General features: G+C 38.0%; 1 protein-coding gene across 4 annotated transcripts in view; it reads left to right on the forward strand.

The window, feature by feature from the left end:
* The first annotated feature begins 2,267 nt into the window (after positions 1–2,267).
* LOC112864795 (complement factor H) overlaps positions 2,268–23,369 on the forward strand; it is a 102,911-nt gene continuing 81,809 nt past the window's right edge. For 3 of the 4 annotated variants that reach the window (XM_086694821.1, XM_086694823.1, XM_086694822.1), the window contains exons 1-3: positions 2,268–2,488; positions 15,447–15,632; positions 16,189–16,294. In XM_086694821.1, the coding sequence (XP_086550947.1) occupies positions 2,431–2,488; positions 15,447–15,632; positions 16,189–16,294 (350 nt within the window). In that variant the 5' untranslated portion in view covers positions 2,268–2,430. The remainder of the gene's footprint in view (positions 2,489–15,446; positions 15,633–16,188; positions 16,295–23,369) is intronic. The other variant, XM_086694825.1, reaches the window with a different exon arrangement.

Raw genomic sequence — 23,369 nt, forward strand, 5'->3', positions numbered from 1 at the left:
GAGCTCGGTGCTGCTGCAGAGGCGTCTTCACCTTCTCGAGATTCAGCAGACCCTTTGCTTCCCTTCTCTTCATGCTTATCGTATTTCAACATAGAGTTTTAACAATCCAGCATTCCAGTTTCTTGAGTTTTGAATTGTTAAACTCATTTATGTCCATTGAGAGTGATCCTGTTGTTTCACACACGTATGTGACACGTCCTTAAAAGAATAAGTGCATGGCAAAAACAGACACATAGACCAGTGGAATAGAATAGAAACCCCAGAGTTAGACCCACAAACATATGGCCAACTAATCTTTGACAAAGCAGGAAAGAACATCCAATGGAAAAAAGGCAGTCTCTTCAACAAATGGTGCTGGGAGAACTGGACAGCAACATGCAGAAGGTTGAAACTAGACCACTTTCTCACACCATTCACAAAAATAAACTCAAAACGGATAAAGGACCTGAATGTGAGACAGGAATCCATCAAAACCCTAGAGGAGAAAGCAGGAAAAGACCTCTCTGACCTCAGCCGTAGCAATCTCTTACTCGACACATCCCCAAAGGCAAGGGAATTAAAAGCAAAAGTGAATTACTGGGACCTTATGAAGATAAAAAGCTTCTGCACAGCAAAGGAAACAACCAACAAAACTAAAAGGCAACCGACGGAATGGGAAAAGATATTTGCAAATGACATATCGGACAAAGCGCTAGTATCCAAAATCTATAAAGAGCTCACCAAACTCCACACCCGAAAAACAAATAACCCAGTGAAGAAATGGGCAGAAAACATGAATAGACGCTTCTCTAAAGAAGACATCCGGATGGCCAACAGGCACATGAAAAGATGCTCAACGTCGCTCCTTATCAGGGAAATACAAATCAAAACCACACTCAGATATCACCTCACGCCAGTCAGAGTGGCCAAAATGAACAAATCAGGAGACTATAGATGCTGGAGAGGATGTGGAGAAACGGGAACCCTCTTGCACTGTTGGTGGGAATGCAAATTGGTGCAGCCACTCTGGAAAGCAGTGTGGAGGTTCCTCAGAAAATTAAAAATAGATCTACCCCATGACCCAGCAATAGCACTGCTAGGAATTTACCCAAGGGATACAGGAGTACTGACGCATAGGGGCACTTGTACCCCAATGTTTATAGCAGCACTCTCAACAATAGCCAAATTATGGAAAGAGCCTAAATGTCCATCAACTGATGAATGGATAAAGAAATTGTGGTTTATATACACAATGGAGTACTACATGGCAATGAGAAAGAACAAAATATGGCCCTTTGTAGCAACGTGGATGGAACTGCAGAGTGTGATGCTAAGTGAAATAAGCCATACAGAGAAAGACAGATACCATATGGTTTCACTCTTATGTGGATCCTGAGAAACTTAACAGAAACCCATGGAGGAGGGGAAGGAAAAAAAAAAAAAAAAAAAAGGTTAGAGTGGGAGAGAGCCAAAGCATAAGAGACTGTTAAAAACTGAGAACAAACTGAGGGTTGATGGGGGGTGGGAGGGAGGGGAGGGTGGGTGATGGGTATTGAGGAGGGCACCTTTTGGGATGAGCACTGGGTGTTGTATGGAAACCAATTTGACAATAAATTTCATATATTGAAAAAAAATATAAAGATAAATTAAAAAAAAAAAAAAAAAAAAGAAGAAGTGCATGGTTTGCGGGAAAAGCAGGTTGCAAATATCAACCAGCACTGCATTCTTGGCAAAGTTCACTCACGTTGTCTGGGTCTTGTTTGTGAAAGCGTTGCCTAACGTCAAGCTCTGTAAATGATTTCTTTTAAAAATTTTTTAATGTTTATTTATATTTGGGGGGGGGGAGGGCAGAGAAAGAGGGAGACTGAATCTGCAGCAGGCTCCAGGCTCTGAGCTGTCAGCACAAAGCCTGGCTTGAGGCTTGAACCCACGAGCTGGGAGATCGTGACCTGAGCTGAAGTTGGATGCTTAACCGAATGAGCCACCCAGACACCCCTGTAAATGATTTTTAAAGGTGCTTTTATTATTTTATCTTTTGAAGTGTACACACGATAGATCTGAATGGGTTTGAATAATTAGAGAGTTAATGAAATCCGAAGTATATCACCGGTTACTGCCTTGCACATTCCAAGAACCTGAACATGTTCCAACTTAGAACAGCCTGGGTTTATAAAAACAAAAGTGGGTCACAGCATTAACATTCAGTGGGAGTGCAGTGGGAGTCTGATTCCAACTCTGGCATTGCTGGGGCTTGTGATTGATTTTTTTCTTTTACTTGGCAAAAGTTTCTGATGGGCGGAGCATCTAGTAATCCCTTTCATTCCCAAACTGTGTTTCAACTTCCTTTTGGAGCAAGTGCTTTCCTGCTCTAATCACAACTTTTAGCTGAAGAGCAGCTGACATAGAGTGAGCAGTGTCGGCTATTAAATGTGCCCCTAAAGGATCCTCAAAATGAGATTTTCAGCACAGGTTGTTTGGCTTATGTGGTGGACTGTTTGTGTTGCAGAAGGTAAGAGTGAAAAAAAGAAAGCCTTTCCTGTGTTATAAAACATTTTCTGTTCTGCTTTTCACAGTGGTAATAGGAATTTGGCGTAGATTGTGATTTAATTACTGTTCTGTAGCTTAGTGTGTGAGTGGCTTTTGACATTGTTAAGTTTCAAAAAATAGAAGCAGCTTATTTAGGTGATGTGATTATTCATCATGATTTTATTTAATGTAAAAATTCAAAACATGTTTTAATATTTTGAATGCTGTAATATAAGCATTTCCCTTGTAATTATCATAAAACATAATTTACTCTTTTTGCTTAGAATTTTTACCCAAATGCTTTCTGTGAAAGTATGAAGAAGCATATGAACATATATAGAACCAGAACAGAAATTAGACAATAGAAACCTTCAAATCAACTAATGACTAGATTTATCTCAGATATAGATGTTAACTCTTTCTAAAGAAGAATCTCTTTAGCATTTACAACTGTTATTGTCACGGCCTTAAAAGTCTTATAGACAGGCAAGCATTACTTGTACCTTTGGCATGAATATACCATATAAATTTGAAAAAAATGAATATGCAATGTTTATACCATCCAAATATTCTCATGGGTGTTTTCCTGTGGTTGTATTTGAGGTATATTCTAGAAGACCAGTCTAAAGACTATTCTTAAGAGAATAGTGAATATGAATGTAGAAGTTTTTATTTTCTGGCATTAGTAAGGCGATTTCTAGACATATAATTACATTTAATTCTAACACTACTTCTCAATAGATTAAAAAGTTTCTTTGGATGGAATTTGGTTTCTAGTTCATGATAGGAAACTGTGATACTATTTGATTTACTTTTTTTGAATGACATTTTTAAAACAAATGAGTTACCTATCATTCATAAATTTCCAAAACATTTCACGAAGTCAGCAAGTTTTTTTGAATGCTTGCTTCCTGTCAGCCTCTAAGCATTGAAATATACCAACAAATAACACTAAAGCTCTGTCATTGATGGTCTTCAATTTAGAAAATGAAGGCAGGTATCTCTCTTTAATTATATTCCTCAGTCATTTTTTTAAGGTTTATTCAAATATGCTTCATTTTTTTTTTTTTTCTGAGACACGTAGCGTTTTTAGTTTCACATTCTGATATGCTATTGCTTGATTTATAGTTCAGAAACCTTATATCCAGCCACCTTTGAAACTAGCTATACAATCGTATTTACTGCATATGTAAATATATTGCAGTGTGTATTCAAATGTAAAATATTATTGTATCGGCAAAGAGTTCCAGAACACTCTTAATGCTACAAACCATTACAAACATCTTTTTCTGTACACAAGTGTTTTTGTCTTTTCTTTAGCAGGAGTATGTTCAGTGTTTCAATATTTACATGCTGTTTGCCTAGGCTTTATGTGGACATCATTTGTCATGTAAGGAAGATTTGTTTTCTTTCCAGCCCATGTTTAAAACTCAAGAATTGGGGCGCCTGGGTGGCGCAGTCGGTTAAGCGTCCGACTTCAGCCAGGTCACGATCTCGCGGTCCGTGAGTTCGAGCCCCGCGTCGGGCTCTGGCTTGATGGCTCAGAGCCTGGAGCCTGTTTCCGATTCTGTGTCTCCCTCTCTCTCTGCCCCTCCCCCGTTCATGCTCTGTCTCTCTCTGTCCCAAAAATAAATAAACGTTGAAAAAAAAATTAAAAAAAAAATTAAAAAATTTAAAAAAAAATCAAGAATTGATGCCAAGTTTAATTAAACTGTTTCAGTGATTACAAAGTGGAATTTGAAATTTTAAAATCGGGTGTTATAAAGCATGTATTAAAAATTAAGTAATACTGATGTAAACTCCTTACTTACATAATTGATTCCAGCTGACTCATTTCACCTGTATTTTCTATTTCACCAAAATGTGTTTAAATGTGGCATCCGTTTCTGCTGGTGAATTGGGCGTTAGCACTCTACACGCTGTCGTGAGTCTGACTCTAAATCCGGCTAATTCCTAATAGAGAAACTGTAACATTACTATTTAAAGTATTTAAGGCAATACTTTAGCCTCATGATTTTCCCAAAAAAGCACATGATGCACAAGTGAGTAGAAAAAAATCACATGAATTTTCAGCAGGTGTAGAACTGTGATTTATTCCTTGTTTGCCAAAAAGTTCTAAAACTGGTTTGAAATGCCAATGCCATCAGTCTACCATACCTAACAGAAATTTCACTCAACAAAGTAACCTTACTCATTAAAAATATCCATATATCCTTCAATAGTTGCCTCTGGTTTTATTTCCCATGTAGAAATAAATATGAAATAGTAAATTGAGATATTGAGAAATACCACATTGAATAGTGAATGGTAAATTGAGGAATTGAGAAGACAGTTTGGAACACCAGCACAATCTGCTTTACTCAACCAGTCTTAATGTTTTAGCATTTCATAAATTGCCTCTGTCCTGTTCAGAGTGAACATTCCTCAAAAAATCCTCCTCACTCTAAAGAGGAATGATAGCCCATAGGAAGAATTTATTGGCCCAAGTTTCATGGAGACCAGTTAGTACCTTTTGGATGCAATAGGCTCTCTGCTTTGCCATTGCCAGGTGTGTAGAAACATTAGTTGTTTTCCTTGTAAAACATCGCAGTTGGACGAATCACCACAGGCTGCTAAGAACTGGTCATATTTACAGGACAAAGTTTAGAATAACAGTCCCTCAATCTTACCACATAGTAGTTAGTTTCTGTTTCCTGGAATATATTATGACCAGCTTTTCATGTAGACCGTTTAGACTTCGGGTCTACAAAGTGTATAATCTTTGAAATTAGCCACAGCCCAGAAATTCCTGGCTGAGAAATGTGAATAAATTAAAAGCCTACTAAACCTACTAACATTTTGTTTGGAGAGATGTGGGTGTTACCTAATTCTGGAGGTTTCAAGGGCCAAAAATAATCTTTCAGGACCTAAAATATAGATCAAAGCTAGAGAGATTCTCTTCTATCAGAAAACAAAGTAAAACAATTTTTTGTATATTGTTTCAAGTACAAGATGGTTTCCAACTTTAGAGTTAACCCTCAAATGGAAAAAATAATTGATGTTATCAATCGTAAGAATTACTTATAAATTAATTAAAAGTACTATTTTATAAAGATGTGTATGAATGTTATACACAGTTATGTAATCCAGAAAACTTGAGGTAGTGGCGTTTAATCCCGAACTCTGTGTTTCAATGCCAATATGATAAATAGGAATTCGCCTTCTGCCGTCAAGAAAACTCCAGTTTTTAGAAATAGTTGTGTGATGTTTACCTATATGGTGTGACTTAAAGTTGTGCAGTGTCCCAACTGCTTTCAGTATCCTCTCTTCTTTGAAATGTAGTAGGGGCACCTGGGTGGCTCCGTAGGTTAGGCATCCGACTCTTGATTTTAGCTCAGGGCATGATCTCACAGTTTGTGGCATTGAGCCCCACAGCAGGCTCTGCGCTGACACCTGGGAGCCTGCTTGGGATTCTCTCTCTCTCTCTCTCTCTCTCTCTCTCTCTCTCTCTCTCTCTCCCTCCCTTTCCCCCTCTCCCCCTGTCCCCCTCTCCTCCTCTCCTGTTTGCACCCTGTCTCTCAAAATAACTAAATGAACATTAAAAAAAATAAATTCTATTTAAAAAAAAAGAAAAAAGAAAATGTTTTTTAAAAAAGAAAAAAAGACCGGGTGCCTGGTTGGCTCAGTGGGTTAAGTGGCTGACTTCAGCTCAGGTCGTGATCTCGCGGTCCGTGAGTTCGAGCCCCGCGTCAGGCTCTGTGCTGACAGCTCAGAGCCTGGAGCCTGTTTCCGATTCTGTGTCTCCCTCTCTCTGACCCTCCCCCATCATGCTCTGTCTCTGTCTGTCTCAAACATAAATAAACGTTAAAAAAAAATTAAAAAAGAAAAAAAGAAATGTATTGATTTTACTGGATTCAACAAACCTGAAATTTATGTGGAATACCAGACACTGAGATAAATATTTTACAATAGTAAAATCCAATAGTCTTTACTGCAATTTACTGTGAATCATTATAAGCTGATAAGTTCTCTATTACAATTTCAGTGAGGAAAGGTAGAAACGGATGATGAGGGTGAAGAAGGGACTAAGGAACTCTGGAAGGTGCTGTGGCCCTGGGAGGGGAGATCTGATGGGTGAAGCGTGACAGTGAGTGCGATGAGAAGGATCAGAGCAGATGCCCCGGGAGTGTCACGAGAGGGAGAGGTGTGCCACAGCAAGCCTTGTTTATTTTTAATGTAGACATAATGGAGAATGCATATGCTACTTTTCTGCCTGCACATAATGTTAAACTAGAAGTCAATTATCAACTTTTGTTGAAATTGTTCTTAGCTGAAAATAAGTATGTCCCCCAATGACACATAAATTCTCTTCTGGCCTTTGATTGCTAGGGCTACTGGCCAAGTCTACATCGATCCACTTTTCTTTGCCCAATCCCTGATCTACAACCTTTGCACTTTCCCTTCTTCCCAGTTATGCCTCCCCGTCACCCCACACACCATTCCTACCTGCCCAGGATGTGAGTTTTTCCCAACCAGTCTATCCTGTGCTCACTAAACTGATGTGCATTTTACCCATAGCTTAACAACTTTAACTAGTTTCAGAATATGGTGCATAAACAAGAGATGATATATTTGGGGTAAAATGTGCTACAGTTTAGGAAAAAAATCACAAAAATAACAAAAGGGTTAAATAGGTTTGACAGAGTACTTTGTGTTTGGACGTTTTAACTGAGAGAGCCAAGTTTCTCAAACCATGTTGACCAAAAATGTAATAGATAGGAAAGTGATTACAGAATTGTTCCTTCAAAGGCTCCCCAAAGCCTTTTTGAACAAAATTAAAATGATTCGTGACTTCAAAATTATGGCATAAATTGAAAATTAAGACACATAGACAAGAGATACAATGGAGTTACAGATAGCAGAGTTTCTTGGGTTCATGCAATAGAGCTTTGAGATCACTGTACATGTGTTGTCATGTCTTACCTTTTACATTGGTTACCGTCCACTGTGCTCTTCCCATGGGTTGCCTGCAATCTGCGGATATAATGGAAAGGTTCCACAAGAGCTTCATATTCTTCCATTCATTCATTCTTTCATTTATTTGCCCATCCAATGGCCATTTTTTAAGTGACTGCTAAGTGCCTGCTAAGTGCCAGGCATTAGGACTAGCATTTACCAAAAGGCCATTTAGTGGGGAAAACAAAAGGAATGATTATTGCATTTCATCAACATATTGTATTTTACTATATAAAGCATTGTGATGGAGGCAAGCAAAAGAGAGACTACAGGATCATTTAGAGGAGGCAAGAAATCCAAGTTGGAATGAGAGTCTGGAGTGGGATCAGGTTGGGGAGTTTGTTTGTAAGAGGTGGAATGAAGAGAGCCAAATCTGTCAGGGTCACGACGGCATCTTGGGTAGGCTTTGAAGGTTGGATGGGAGTCATGGAAATAAGGATGCCAGGGAGGAGGACATTCAAGACTGAGGAACATGGCTCCTGGGTGGCTCAGTTGGTTAAGCATGGGACTCTTGATTCAGCTCAGGTCATGATCTCAGTCTTGACATTGAGTCCCGTGTGGAGCTCCACACTGGGAATGGACCCTGGTTGGGATTCTCTCAGTCTCTCTCTCTCTCTTTCTCTCTCTCTCTCTCTCTCTCTCTCTCTGTCTCTGAATCTCTCTCTCTCTCTCTGTCTTCTTTTACTCCTGCACCCTCCATAAACAAACAAAAAAGGACTGAGGAAACATCAGTTGTGTTTACAGAAGACTGATAGTAGATGTAAAAATGGAGGATTGAAATCATCCCCACCTTTCTAAATCTTCCATCAGTTACAATTCCACAAGTACTACAGGTGAAATCGGGTATAGTGTGTGTTCTTTTTCTTCTTTTCTTTTTTAATCCTTATCCTCAGGATTGACATGATAATTATTCAGATGCAGAATCATTCCTGCTACAGTTTTTAAAGGTCCTTATTTTAATGTCTCCCTCCAACTAAGCTCCTTTCTGATAGCAACCAGTCAATATATACTAACAATTTATTGTAAGAAGCTACCATTTTGACTTGAACAATAATTGGCATTAGGTAGTAGTGATCCAAATACTACACATTTCAAGAAATTTGATTTCAGTGATATATTCAGGCTGTTTCCTGATAGTAACTTTCTTCATTCCTAATTATGGCATAATTGTATTCTGCCCAATTTCTTATAGCTATGACCTGTTCTCCCATTTGCTTTTCATAATCCTGTAATTATCTTCATGGTCTTTACACTGTTAAAATTTCAAGAGGAAATTGCATAGTCATATTTAAGAAAATTTTTAAGCATAAGTTTATTTTTTCAAATGCCTCAATAGTATAATATGATCTCTCTGCTTTTTCTAGAGTTTATTTTTTAAAAACTTCATTGCAACCGATAACTTTATTTATAGAGGTGTATATATTATTTGCCACATGTCTTTAATTATCCTCATGTTATTTGTAAAATAGTCTGAATATATCTTATTTTGAAAAACTAATCGGATCATATCATGTATATGTATATGTAACTAATATTCATATATACCAATGAGAAGATATGAAAGAAATTTAACATAAAATATCTTATTTTTGCTATTTCCATTTTGTCCATTTGATTTACTTTTTCGATGTTGATTTTTAGTTTGGCTTTAGAATATGTTCTAATGCCTACTGAGTTTAGGATTAAGCTATTTAAAAAGTAGTATCTCCTATTCTTTTTTTCTCAAAATAATTTTAGAAAAAGAGAGTAACTGTACAAAGAGACCAACCTTACTCTACCAAAACAGTCTGGTACTCATTTGACTGAGGTTTTTGTGATTAGGTTTAGAATGTCTTAGAAATGAAAGGAAAATTCAGCAAAGAATTTTAATCACAAGAGTGACATGACCAATTTTGGGAAAAAAATCCTATGTAACCCCGTGGAGAATGGAGGCTTGCAGACTAGCTAGCAGACTGTGTCACAGTGAAGGTGGCAAATGGTCATAATCACAACTAAGAGTTTGGAGATGGCACTGGAAAATGGGGAAATGGAGTAGGGGGTCGTGACACTGTTTTCTTACAGTCAAGAGATGCCATTTAAAGTTCAAGGAAAAAGCACCATAATTTTAAGAGTTATTTGAAGTAAAAAGGGTAATCAATATGAGAATACTTCTACTATAGTAAACATATATACATAGTAAAAATTGTGAGAAGCTGGTAGGAAGATTATGTGAAAGGTGTGTATATTTGTCTTTTCCATCTGGTTGTTAAAAGCAATTAACCAAATTTGAAAATTCAAGAGCAAGTGGTATAAATGTATTATTTTGAAACATAACCTGAGGAAAATGCATTTGCCTCAGGCTAGCTAATGGGCTAGTGGTGTGTGTGTGTGTGTGTGTGTGCGTGAATTGATTACTTTAAATGTTTTGAAGATGGATTACTCTTGGCCGATTTGTTTAAAAAATAATTTAAATGAAATATATTAACTGATAAAACTTTATTACCTTTACCTTGCATTACCTTAATAGGATAGGAACGGTGTTTATCAAAATATTTATATATTACTAAAAAATAGTTCTGTACTCACAATATTGGCATCTATGTTTGAAAATTAACTTATTTTTCCAATAGCCAGAATGCCATGAAGTGGATTTGAATTTCTAAAATGAAAAACACACATATTAGCCTGCAATTAAGCATAAAATCTACATCATGAACATTAAATTTAAAAACGAACAACACAAAAAATCTGGCTCTTTGGAAGAGGGGGGATTCCAGAGAGGTGGTTTGTGTTGTTTTATGACAGGATGTTAACACCATCTAGTGGAGAAACAGAATGTTTACTTAAATTCTAAAAATCAAAATGTAATGTAGAATCATTTATTAAAAGTTCCCAAACATAAATGTGCTAGAAATTTGCTAAAACGTCAAAGAAAAATTACTGCATATGAAATCTCACACAAGTATTATTTACTACAGAAAAGTATAGTTTTATATGGAGCTTGTATGAAATGTGAAACATGTTCATCAGAGATAGGTTCCATGATGGTCTTCACCTCTGTTGATTATTTGCCCCTTACCTTTTAAAAAGAAATTCTAGAATAGAATGTTAAGCCATTGTCATAAAACCAAGTGAAGAAAGGAGTTATGCAGTGAAAGTAATACTAATAAATATGTCTGGTGATAAGTATCTTTGAATTTGCCATTTTTAAAAGTAATCATTGGAGACCTAATGTAATCATTCTATCTTTTAAGGTGTTTTTTTAAATTAAAGTTTTTATTTAAAAAAATTTTTTTTTCAACGTTTATTTATTTTTGGGACAGAGAGAGACAGAGCATGAACAGGGGAGGGGCAGAGAGAGAGGGAGACACAGAATCGGAAACAGGCTCCAGGCTCTGAGCCATCAGCCCAGAGCCCAACACGGGGCTGGAACTCATGGACCGCGAGATCGTGACCTGGCTGAAGTCGGACGCTTAACCGACTGCGCCACCCAGGCGCCCCAAATTAAAGTTTTTATTTAAATGTAATCATTCTACCTTTTAAAGTTTTTATTTAAATTACAGTTAGTGCCTACTGCAATATTAGTTTCAGGAGTAGCATTTAGTGGTTCATCATTTACACATAACACCCAGTGCTCATCACAACAAATGCCCTCCTCAGTATTCATTCCTTGTAATCCATTTCCCCACCTACCTCCCTTCTAGCAACCCTCAGTTTGTTCTCTATACTTAAGAGTCTGTTTTATGGTTTGCCTCTTTTTTTCCTCCTATGTTCATCTCTTTCATTTTTTAAATTCCCACATATGAGTGAAATCATGTTGTATTTGTCTTTTTCTGACTGACTTATTTTGCTTAGCATAAATACACTCTAGTTCTGTCGGTGCATTGCAAATGGCAAGATTTCATACTTTTTGATGGCTGAGTAATATTCCTGTGTGTGTGTGTGTGTGTGTGTGTGTGTGTGTGTGTGTGTGTGTGTGTGTACTGCATCTCTTTATCCATTCATCCATCAGTGGACATTTGGGTTCTTTCTATAATTTGACTAATCATTGATATGCTGCTCTAAATATCAAGCTGCATGTATCCTTTCAGAATCAGTATTTTTGTATCCTTCTGTTAAATACTTAGCAGTGCAAAGGCTGGATTGTAGGGTAGTTCTATTGTTAACTTTTTGAGGACCCTCCATATTGTTTTCCAGAGTGGCTGCTCCAGTTTGCATTCCCACACCAACGCTGCAAGAGGGTTCCCCTTTCTCTGCCTCCTTGCCAATGCCTTGTTGTTTTCTGTGCTGTTAATTTCAGCCATTGACAGGTGTGAGATAGTAAATCATCGTGGTTTTGTTTTGTATCTCCTTAATGATGAGTGATGTTGAACATCTTTTCATGTATCTGTTGGCCATGTGTATGTCTTTGGAAAACTATTCATGTCTTCTGTCTATTTCATAACTAGATTATTTGGGTGTTGAGTTTGATCAGTTCTGTATAGATTTTGGATACTAACCCTTTATCAGATATGTCATCTGCAAATATCTTCTCCCACTCTGAAGGTTGCCTTTTAGTTTGTTGATTGTTTTCTTCATTGTGCAGAAGCTTTTTATCTTGATGAAGTCCCAATAGTTCATTTTTGCTTTTGTTTCCCTTGCCTTTGATGACATATCTAGTAAGAGGTTCCTATGGCCCAAATCAGAGAAGCTGCTGTCTGTGTTCTCTAGGATTTTGATGGTTTCCCATCTCATATTTTGGTCTTTCATCCACTTTGAATATATTTTGTGTACCTTGTAAGAAAGTGGTCCAGTTTCGTTCTTCTGCATGTTGTTGTCCAGTTTTCCCAACACTATTTATTGAAGAGACTTTTTTCCATTGGATATTCTTTCCTGCTTTGTCAAAGATTAGTTGACTATATAGTTGTGGGTCCGTTTCTGAGTTTTCTATTCTGTTCCACTGATCCGTGTGTCTGTTTTTATACCAGCACTATGCTGTCTTGGTGACTACAGCTATGTAATGTAGCTTGAAGTCTGGAATTCTGATGCCTCCAGCTTTGCTTTTCTCTTTCAAGATTACTTTGGCTATTTGGAATCTTTTGTGGTTCCATACAAATTTTAGGATTGTTTGTTCCAGCTCTGTGAAAACTGCTGGTGGTATTTTGATAGGGATTGCAGTACATGTGTAGAGTGATTTGAGTGATACAGATATTTTAATGATATTCGTTCTACCAGTCCACGAGCATGGAATATTTTTCCATTTCTTTGTGTTGCTTTCAGTTTCTTTCATCAGTATTCTGTAGTTTGCAGAGTACAGATCTTTTTACCTCTTTGATTAGGTTTTTTCCTAAGTATCTTATGGTTTTTGGTGCAAATATAAATGGAGTGAATTCTTTCATTTGGAAATGAAATTCTTTCATTTGGAAATTTCAAATGGAAATGAATTCTTTCATTTTTCTTTCTGCTGCCTCACTATTGGTATGTAAAAATGCAACAGGCTTCTCTGCATGGAGTTTGTTTCCTGCAACTTTACTGAATTGTGTATCAGTTCCAGAAATTTTTAGTGGAGATTTTTGGGTTTTCTATGTAGATTATCATGTTGTCTATGAATAATGAAAGTTTGATTTCTTCCCTCTTGATTTGGATGCCTTGTCTTTCTTTCTTTCTTCCTTCCTTCCTTCCTTCCTTCCTTCCTTCCTTCCTTCCTTCCTTCCTTCCTTTCTTTCTTTCTTTCTTTCTTTCTTTCTTTCTTTCTTTCTTTCTTTCTTTCTTTCTTTTTGACTGATGCTGAGACTAGACATCCAGTACCATGTTAAGTAACAATGGTGAGAGCGGTCATCCTTATCTTGTTCCTGACCATAGAAGAAAAGTTCTCAGTTTTTCCTCATTGAGAATTATATTAGCTGTGGGTCTTTTGTATGTGGCATTTATGATAATGAGGTATGTTCCCTCTATCTCTCTTCATTTGAGTGTTTTTTCGTTTGTTTTTTAGAAATAGAGAAAGCATGGGGCGCCTGGGTGGCGCAGTCGGTTAAGCGTCCGACTTCAGCCAGGTCACGATCTCGCGGTCCGTGAGTTCGAGCCCCGCGTCGGGCTCTGGGCTGATAGCTCAGAGCCTGGAGCCTGTTTCTGATTCTGTGTCTCCCTCTCTCTCTGCCCCTCCCCCGTTCATGCTATGTCTCTCTCTGTCCCAAAAATAAATAAACGTTGAAAAAAAAAAAAAAATTTAAAAAAAAAAAAAAAAAAAAAAGAAATAGAGAAAGCACGTGTGTATGGGAGTCAGGGGAGGGACAAAGGGAAGAGAGAGAGAATCTTAAGTAGGCTCCACATTCAGTGAGGAGCCTGACATGGGGCTTGATCTCCCAACCCTGAGATCATGACCTGTTTATTCTGATGGGAATTCTCTATGCCTCCTGGATTTGGATGTCTGTTTCCTTCCCAAGTTTAGGGAAGTTTTCAGCTATAATTTCCTCCAATGAACCTTCTGCCCCCTTTTCCTTCTCTTCCCTGGGACTCCTATGATACAAACGTTACTATGATTTATGGAGTCACTGAGTTCTCTAGGTCTGCATTCGTGGTGTGATATTTTTCTTTACCTCTTCTCTTCAGCTTCATTATTTTCCATAAGTTTATCTTGTATATCACTGATTCATTCTTACAATTCTTCCGTCCGTGTATACACAACTGCAGGACAGTTGTCTGTTGGTGCCTGGGACTGGTGGCTGTGCTGGTCTGGAATCTGGCCCCTGCGGTTCACTCAGTGTCAGTCCTGCTCCAGTAGATAAGCAGTTACAGGCACGGAGGGGCTGGGGTTCATGTAAGTAGGCTCCCAGTGGAGCCACTGTCCTGTTCCCTGAAGCCCCACCGTGTTGGTGTTGGTAAGAAAAATGGCAACACCCCAGTCTCTCCTCCCCGCAGGGGGTGTCTCAAACCATGCAGTTCAGGCAGCGCCTTACAGAGTAACGCGGGCATTCGACCTGTCCTGCTCCACAGTCTCCTCCAGCAGCTCGTATCCCGCTCTGCGTGAACCTGGTTCCGGAATAATGCCACTCTGCCCTGCCAACAAAGGGCCTCAGGTTGGCACCTGCAATGTCTTTGTACTTGGGCAATATGCCCTCTTCCCACAGTACTTGGGAGGAAGGGGCTGCTGTCTGCCAGTGCACCCTTGAGAATGCTACCGCACCCCAGGACTGGCCCCTCTCTCCACCAGGTACCTGCATACAGCCGGCTCCAGTCCAGAGAAAGTCAAACAACCCTAAAAACTCCGATCTTCACTTATAAGGCTGTTTGCAAAGTAGAAATTGGCTCTATCTGTATTTTTTGTTCCCCTATCCATGGTCCAGAGAGGTTTTCCTCTTGTCCAAATACAATCCCACACTTCTACAACCTTTCTTCACTTCCTTTTGTCTCTCCACAAAAGTGGTCCCCTCCCCTCCTTGCCTACACTGCCTATTTTTTCTCTCCCGATTCTCAAACGCCTGCCTCTCTACCACCAATCTGTCTCGTTCCACCTGTGGGGATCCTTCTGCCACTCTGTAGATTGATTTCCTCTGCAGAAAGTGTTCTGACCTTAATACCGCTGTCTTTGAGGGGCGAAGGAAATAATGATCTTCTTACTTGTCTGCCATTTTGACTCCTCCCAGCATAGGTATTTTTATTTTATTTATTTATTTTTTTTAATTTTTTTTTTCAACGTTTATTTATTTTTTCTGGGACAGAGAGAGACAGAGCATGAACGGGGGAGGGGCAGAGAGAGAGGGAGACACAGAATCGGAAACAGGCTCCAGGCTCTGAGCCATCAGCCCAGAGCCCGACGCGGGGCTCGAACTCCCGGACCGCGAGATCGTGACCTGGCTGAAGTCGGACGCTTAACCGACTGCGCCACCCAGGAGCCCCAATATAGGTATTTTTAAAAGCAAAAATAACCTAAATGTTTTGGAAGTTTAAAAAAACACTTTAAGCAATTACTTTGTTTTTATTGTTTTTAGATTGTGAAGGACCGCCTCCAGGAAAACAAAATGAAATTTTGTCAGGTGTCTGGTCTGAACAAAACTATCCAGAGGGAACTCAGGCTACATATAAATGCCGACCTGGATATAGAACTCTTGGAGTTATTATAATGGAATGCAAGAATGGAGAATGGGTGGCTCTTAATCCATTGAGGATATGTCAGAGTAAGTAAATCATACATTTGTGAAAACTTTAGTTGTGAAAATACCAAATGTTTGATATTGTAGCAATATTAGCTGAGTTATATCATAATTGTCATTAAATACAAAATAATATACCATCATTATTCTTTTGTTTTTAATGTTTATTTTTGAGAGAGAGAGAGAGAGAGAGAGCACAGGTAGGGGAGGGGGGGGAGAGAAAGGGAGACACAGAATATGAAGCAGGCTCCAGGTTCCGAGCTGTCAGCACAGAGTCCGACGCGGATGTGAACCCACGAACTGAGATTATGACCTGAGCCGAAGTTGGATGCTTAACCGACTGAGCCCCCCAGGCGCCCCTATACCATCATTCTTAATAAGGAGTTGTAATGTTCCAAAATAAAAAAACCCACCATATAGACAAGTTTAATAATAAAATAATAACTTTGTTATTTTTCACTTTTCTACATCTTCAATTATGTGTTTGGATATAATATTAAATACTATTTTCCTTGAACTTCTACATCAAATGTGTTTCCCTGTGTTACATAATGATATTATATTCTTTTGATCATTTTAGAAAGGCCCTGTGGACATCCTGGAGATACTCCTTTTGGTTCCTTTCATCTTGCAAGAGGAAATGAATTTGAATATGGAGCAAAGGTTGTTTACACATGTAATGAGGGGTATGTAGTCAATATAAAAAAATGGAGACAATTATAATTTAGATTGTAGATAGGGACTGTACTGATTAGTATTTTTAAGGTCACGTTATTTTTCTTTTTTTTCAATTTTTAATGTTTTATTTTATTTTTTTGAGAGACAAAGAGAGACACAGAGGGAAGGGCAGAGAGAGAGAGACACACTCACACAGAATCCAAAGCAGGCTCTAGGCTCTGAGCTGCCAACACAGAGCCCAATGTGGGGCTTGAACCCACAAACCATGAGATCATGTCCTGAGCTGAATGAAGTTGGACACCTAACTGGCAGCCACCCAAGGCACCCCAATTATTTTATTTTTCTATGAGCATTTTTATAAGTACCATACAAGAAGCCTGAAAAATTAATGTATAATGGAAATGATTATATTTGGATACCATATTATCTCCTCAACATTGAAAATTTTAAATGAGTTATAATTACTCTTGAAGAGTGTAGTTCTAGGAGGGTTGGAAAATAGTATATATATAAATAAGGGTTTATTCCAAAAATTCCTGACTATATTCTATTATGTACAGAGTATATGGGAGGGAGTTCAATATGTCAGGGACAGTGAGAATGGCAACAAAATCAGATTACATGGCATCTCTTTGATAAAAGCTTATAAAATTTAGGAGAAACAAATATTTTACACCAAAGCAATAATAACTACCATTATTTAAGTTTCCATGGTCTGTAAATTGTTCTTATCACATGGACCAAAAATGCTACTACCTTCATAATCATAGAGTCTGTTCTCTAATCTCCTGTTGGATTTTCATGGCTGATCTTAACACTGTGATACCTCTTCAGGGTTCTTTATTCCTGTTATGCCCATCTAGGTCTACATATTATTTTGAAGAAAGTTTCATACATGGGAAAACCAGTATCATTACAAGTTTATGCTACATAAATATAAATAGGATCAATGTAATATTTTAAAGGTTAGACTTTGGAATAAGCCTGCATCCCAAAACTCCACCACTTAGTAACTGTATGTATCATTCTAATAGCTCTTCACTCCCATTTCCTCAATTATAAAAGTAGAAACATGGGATGCCTGAGTGCCTCAGTCAGTTGGGCATCCAACTCTACATTTCAGCTCAGGTCATGATCCCAGGGTCATGGGATTGAGCCCCACATCAGGCTCTGCACTGAGCATGGAGCCTGTTTGGGATTTTCTCTCTCTCCCTCTGTCCCTCTCCCTAGCTTGTACACACACTCTGTCTATAAAAAGAACAGAAAGTAGAAACACAGCAGGTGCATCATAGGATTGGTGGAAAACATAAATAAGACACACTGGCCCTTTGAAGAGTTTGTGGGATATTGTAGGCACCCAATAAGTCTTAGTTCTTATGATTTTAGGCTCTCTTTGGCCACTGAGATTTTTCAAAGACATTTTTAGCCCAACTTTCAATCATTGCTGCTGGCTTTGTTATACATGACCAAATAGATGAAGACCATCTGGGCTTAAACTTTCCAGTTACCTCACTGTTCACCTCTGTAATATCCCTGTCAATACAGGCTTGTCTGACCCCTTTAGTTTCCATATTGGACCTGGCAAAAGGGATCAAAACTCATAGACTTCATCCAATAGATTCCCTAAATCTCAGTAATAAATAAATATTTATAATTCGGTAAAAATTTGCGACATACTTAACCTCTGATCTTGGCTGCACTTTAATTCATCTTTGCTTCTTTCATCTTGTATAAGTTCTGGGCAAACTCTGTTAAAGATTCTATAAAAAGTAACTATCTGCCACTCAGCTTGGATCTCCACCAAGGACTAGATACTCATTAGTGAAATAAAAGTCCTTGGACCATGGAAGATCAGCAAACATCAATATTTTATGCTATTTTAAAAATTTTAGATTGTTTTACCTACCTGAGGGGATGTACCTTTTGACCCAGTTGTTGAATCAATGTAGAATGGGCTTACTACACCCATCGCTTCTGCTAGTCAACCAACCTTTTTTGATCCCTTGTTCCCATCCACCTTTTTTCTGCTATTTTGCCCAGCTGGGGTTGCAGATACATGAGCTATTACTTTTCCCCAAGTACCAACATTTGGACAATCTCTTTTTCTTCCCCCTTTCCCTATGTATATGGGCCATAAGCGGTTTTGTGTAGAATTTGGCAGAATCCCTAAAACAACTTTGGGGGAACGGGTGGGTTTCTGGTGTAGATGGAAAATGTTAACCAGGAAATGTACTTTCTGTGCTGGAACAGGGTACCAGTAGAGGAGACAAAGAAGGAAAATAAATCACCAATTATTTTGTTTCTTTATATGACAGAGACATAGATAAATGTTTGACTTCAAGTTCTGTGACCCTCATTTAAAATGTTTTCTTCCTTTAGAGAATTAGGAAGAGACAGTAACATTCAAAGGAAGACAAAGTAATTTTTGAGGGAGAAAGCTTGTGGTTTTTTTACTTGTGTAATGGGTGAAGCAATCCTTATTTGCAGACGAAGGAAACGTTTGTTTATGTACAATTATTTAGGTGTTAATGAAAGGCCCATTCTCAAAATTATCTCTCTTATGGTTATCAAAATGCTGCCCATTACTTATGTTTCGAGAAAAAGCTTTCTGCTTCTTGCTGTCCACTGTAATACTAAGAAGGATGCTTTGCTTTGCTCTAAAGCCTCTGGTAATGATTATACATTTTGCATCTGCCCTAAGAAACTTTCATCCAACTAGAGCATTTTAGATTTTAAGGATGGGCTTGTTGTGTTACCACAGTTAGATAAATTTGACTTTGAATGAATGAATTTTATAAGGAAATCTGACTCGATGACCACACTGTAAAAAATGCCTAGGATGGAAACGGGAAGATGAAGACAAGTGTTCAAAATAAACATGCTAAGAAATTTTGTCTAGTACTATTCTTGATTATGTAATGAGCCCCAATGTTCCAAAGATATCATAATTGTGGACGATAGGAGTATGGAACAAGAGTGGAAGAAGTGGAACATATTGTTAGCTCTTGCTTACTATCATGTTTTTTGGGTTTTCGTTTTGGTGGTAGTTCATGGAGGTTATAACAGTGTTAAGTGTAATTGACTAACTCAGTGATAAAATAAGAGGATATTGTGCACAAAATTATAATGAGTTTCTGTCATGAACCAAGGATAATGATTAGTCCATGTGCCTGAAGACTTGAGGGCCTTTTTTTTTTAATATAACTTATTGTCAAATTAGCTAACATACAGTATATACAGTGTGCTCTTGGCTTCGGGGGTAGATTCCCATGTTTCATCACTTACATACAACACTCAGTGCTCATCCCAACAAGTGCCCATCACCCATTTTTACTTCTCAATGTCCATCACCTCTCAATAGCCATCACCCCTCAGTGCCCATGACCCATTTTCCCCTCTCCCCTGCACCCCTCCATCAACCCTCAGTTCTTTGTATTTAAGAATCTCTTTATGGTTGGGGCGCCTGGGTGGCGCAGTCGGTTAAGCGTCCGACTTCAGCCAGGTCACGATCTCGCGGTCCGTGAGTTCGAGCCCCGCGTCAGGCTCTGGGCTGATGGCTCGGAGCCTGGAGCCTGTTTCCGATTCTGTGTCTCCCTCTCTCTCTGCCCCTCCCCCGTTCATGCTCTGTCTCTCTCTGTCCCAAAAATAAATAAAAACGTTGAAAAAAAAAATTTAAAAAAAAGAATCTCTTTATGGTTTGCCTCCCTCTGTATTTGAAACTTTTTTTCCCTTCCCTTCCCCCATGGTCTTTTGTTAAGTTTCTCAAGTTCCACATGAGTGAAAACATATATCTGTATTTCACCGACTGACTTATTTCACTTAGCATAATACCCTCCAGTTCCGTCCACATTGCTGCAAATGGTAGGATTTCATTCCTTCTTGTTGCCAAATAGTATTCCATTGTATATATAAACCACATCTTCTGTATCCATTCATCAGTTGATGGACATTTGGGCTCTTCCCATAATTTGGCTGTTGTTGAAAGTGCTGCTGTAGACATTAGGGTACATGTGCCCCTTCGAATCAGCACTCCTGTATCATTTGGATAAATTTTGAGTAGTGCTATTGCTGGGTCCTAGGATAATTCTATTTTAAATTTTTTGAGGAAACTCCATGCTGTTTTCCAGAGTGGCTACACCAGTTTGCATTCCCACTAACAATGCAAGAGGGTTCCCTCTTCTCCACATCTTTGCCAACATCTGTTGCTTCTTGAGTTGTTAATTTTAGCCACTCTGACGTGTGTGAGGTAGTATCCCAATGTGGTTTTGATTTGTATTTCCCTGATTATGAGTGATGTTGAGCATCTTTTCATGTGTCTGTTGGCCATCTGGATGTCTTTTTTGGAAAGGTGTCTATTCATGTCTTCTGCCCATTTCTCCACTGGATTATTTGTTTTTCAGGTGTTGAGTTTGTAAGTTCTTTATAGATTTTGGATACTAACCATTTATCCAATATGTCATTTGCAAATATCTTCTCCCATTCTGTCAGGTGCCTTTTAGTTTTGTTGATTGTTTCCTTTGCAATGCAGAAGCTTTTTATTTTGATGAAGTCCTACTAGTTCATTTTTGCTTTTATTTACCTTGCCTTCGGAGATGTGTCGAGTAAGAAGTTGCTGTGGCTGAGGTCAAAGAGATTGTTGCCTGTTTTCTCCTCTAGGATTTTGATGGTTTTCTGTCTCACATTTAGGTATTTCATCCATTTTGAGTTTATTTTGTGTAAGAAGGTGGTCCCGTTTAATTTTTCTGCATGTTGCTGTCCACTTCTCCCAGCACCATTTGTTAAAGAGACCGTCTTTTTTCCATTGGATACTCTTTCCTGCTTTGCCAAAAGTTAGTTGGCCATACATTTGTGGGTCCAATTCTGGATTCTATATTTTATTCCATTGCTCTATGTGTCTGTTTTTGTGCCAATACCGTACTGTCTTGATGATTACAGCTTTGTAGTAGAGACTAAAGTCCAGAATTGTGATGCCTCTGGCTTTGGTTTTCTTTTTCAACATTACTTTGGCTATTTGGGGTCTCTTGTGGTTCCATACAAATTTTAGGATGTTTTCTTTAGCTCTGAGAAGAATACCAGTGCAATTTTGATTGGGATTGCATTGAATGTGTAGATTATTTTGGGTGATATTGACATTTTAACAATATTTGTTCTTCTAGTTTATGAGCATAGAATATTTTTCTATTTCTTTGTGTCTTCTTCAATTTCTTTCTTAAGCTTTCTGTAGTTTTCAGCATACAGATCTTTGACATCTTTGGTTAGGTTTATTCCTAGGTATTTTATGGTTTATGGTGCAATTGTAAATGGGATTGATTTCTTGATTTCTCTGTTGCTTCATTATCAGTGTATAGAAATGCAACCAATTTCTGTACATTGATTTTATTTCCTGCGACTTTGCTGACTCCATGTATCAGTTCTAGCAGTTTTTTAGTGGAGTCTTTTAGGTTTTCCGTGTAAAGTATCATGTCATGTGCAACAAATAAAAATTAGGCTTCTTTGCCAATTTGGGTGCCTTTTATTTCATTTTGTGGTCTGATGGCAGAGGCTAGGACTTCCACTACTATGTTAAACAGTAGTGGTGAGAGTGGACATCCATGTTGTGTTCCTGATCTCAGGGGAAAAGCTCTGAGTTTTTCCCTATTGAAGATGATATTAGCTGTGGGCATTTTGTATGGTTTTTATGACATTAAGGTATGTTCCTTCTATCCCAACTTTCTTGAGGATTTTTGTTAAGAAAGATGCTGTATTTTGTCCATTGCTTTTTTTTTTTTTCTGCATCTATTGACAGGATCATATGGTTCTTATCCTTTCTTCTATTAATGTGACGAATCACACTGATTGATTTGCGAATATTGAACCAGCCCTGCAGCCCAGGAATGAATCCCACTTGATGATGGTGAATAATTCTTTTACTATACTGTTGAATTCGATTTGCTAGTATCTTGATGAGAATTTTTGCATCCATGTTCAACAGGGATGTTTGCCTGTAATTCTCCTTTTAGTGGGGTCTCTGTCTTTTTTGGGAATCAGCGTAATGCTGGCTTCATAGAATGAGTCTGGAAGCTTTCCTTCCATTTCTATTTTTTGGAACAGCTTGAGAAGGATAGGTATTAACTCTGCTTCAAATGTCTGGTAGAGTTCCCCTGTGAAGTCATCTGACCCAGGACTCTTATTTGTTGGGAGATTTTTGATAACTTTTACAATTTCTTCACTGGTCATGGGTCCTTTCAAATTTTCTGTTTCTTCCCATTTGAGTTTTGGTAGTGTATGGGTGTCTAGGAATTTGCCCATTTCTTCCAGGTTGTCCAGTTTGTTGGCATATAATTTTTCATAGTATTTGCTAATAATTGTTTGTATTTCTGTGGTGTGATCTCTTTCATTCGTGGTTGTATCTCTTTAGTTTCTCTCTCTCTTTTTTTTTTTTTTTTTGAGAAGTTGGCTAGGGGTTCATCAATTTTGTTTATTCTTTCAAAAAACCAGCACTTAGATTCATTGATCTCTTCTGCTGTGTGTGTTTGTTTTTTTTTTTTTTGTTTTGTTTTGTTTTTTTTTTGGATTCTATATTGTTTATTTCTGCTCTGATCTCTATTAATCTCTCTTCTGCTGGATTTGGGGTTTCTGTGCTGTTCTGCTTCTAGTTCCTTTAGGTATGCAGTTACATTTTATATTTGGAATTTTGTTTGTTTGTTTCTTGAGATAGGCCTGGATTGCAATGTATTTTCCTCTTATGACTGCCTTTGTTGCATCACAAAGGGTTTGGACTATTGTGTTTTCATTTTCATTTGCTTCCATATATTTTTAAATTTCTTCTTTAATTGCCTAGTTGACCCATTCATTCTTAAGTAGGATGTTCTTTAACCTCCATGCATTTAGAGGCTTTCCACATTTTTTCTTGTGGTTAATTTCAAGTTTTATAGCATTGTAATCTAAAAATATGCATGGTATGATCTCAGTTCTTTTATATTTATGGAGGGCCATTTTGTGACCCAATATGTGATCTTGAAGAATGTTCTATGTGCATTCAAGAAGAATGAGTCTCTTGCTGCTTTTTGATGGAAAACTCTGAATATATCTGTCAAGTCCATC

This window comes from Puma concolor, chromosome E4 (genome assembly GCF_028749965.1).
Source record: "Puma concolor isolate L17-30 chromosome E4, mPumCon1.1.hap2, whole genome shotgun sequence".
NCBI classification, from domain to species: domain Eukaryota; kingdom Metazoa; phylum Chordata; class Mammalia; order Carnivora; family Felidae; genus Puma; species Puma concolor.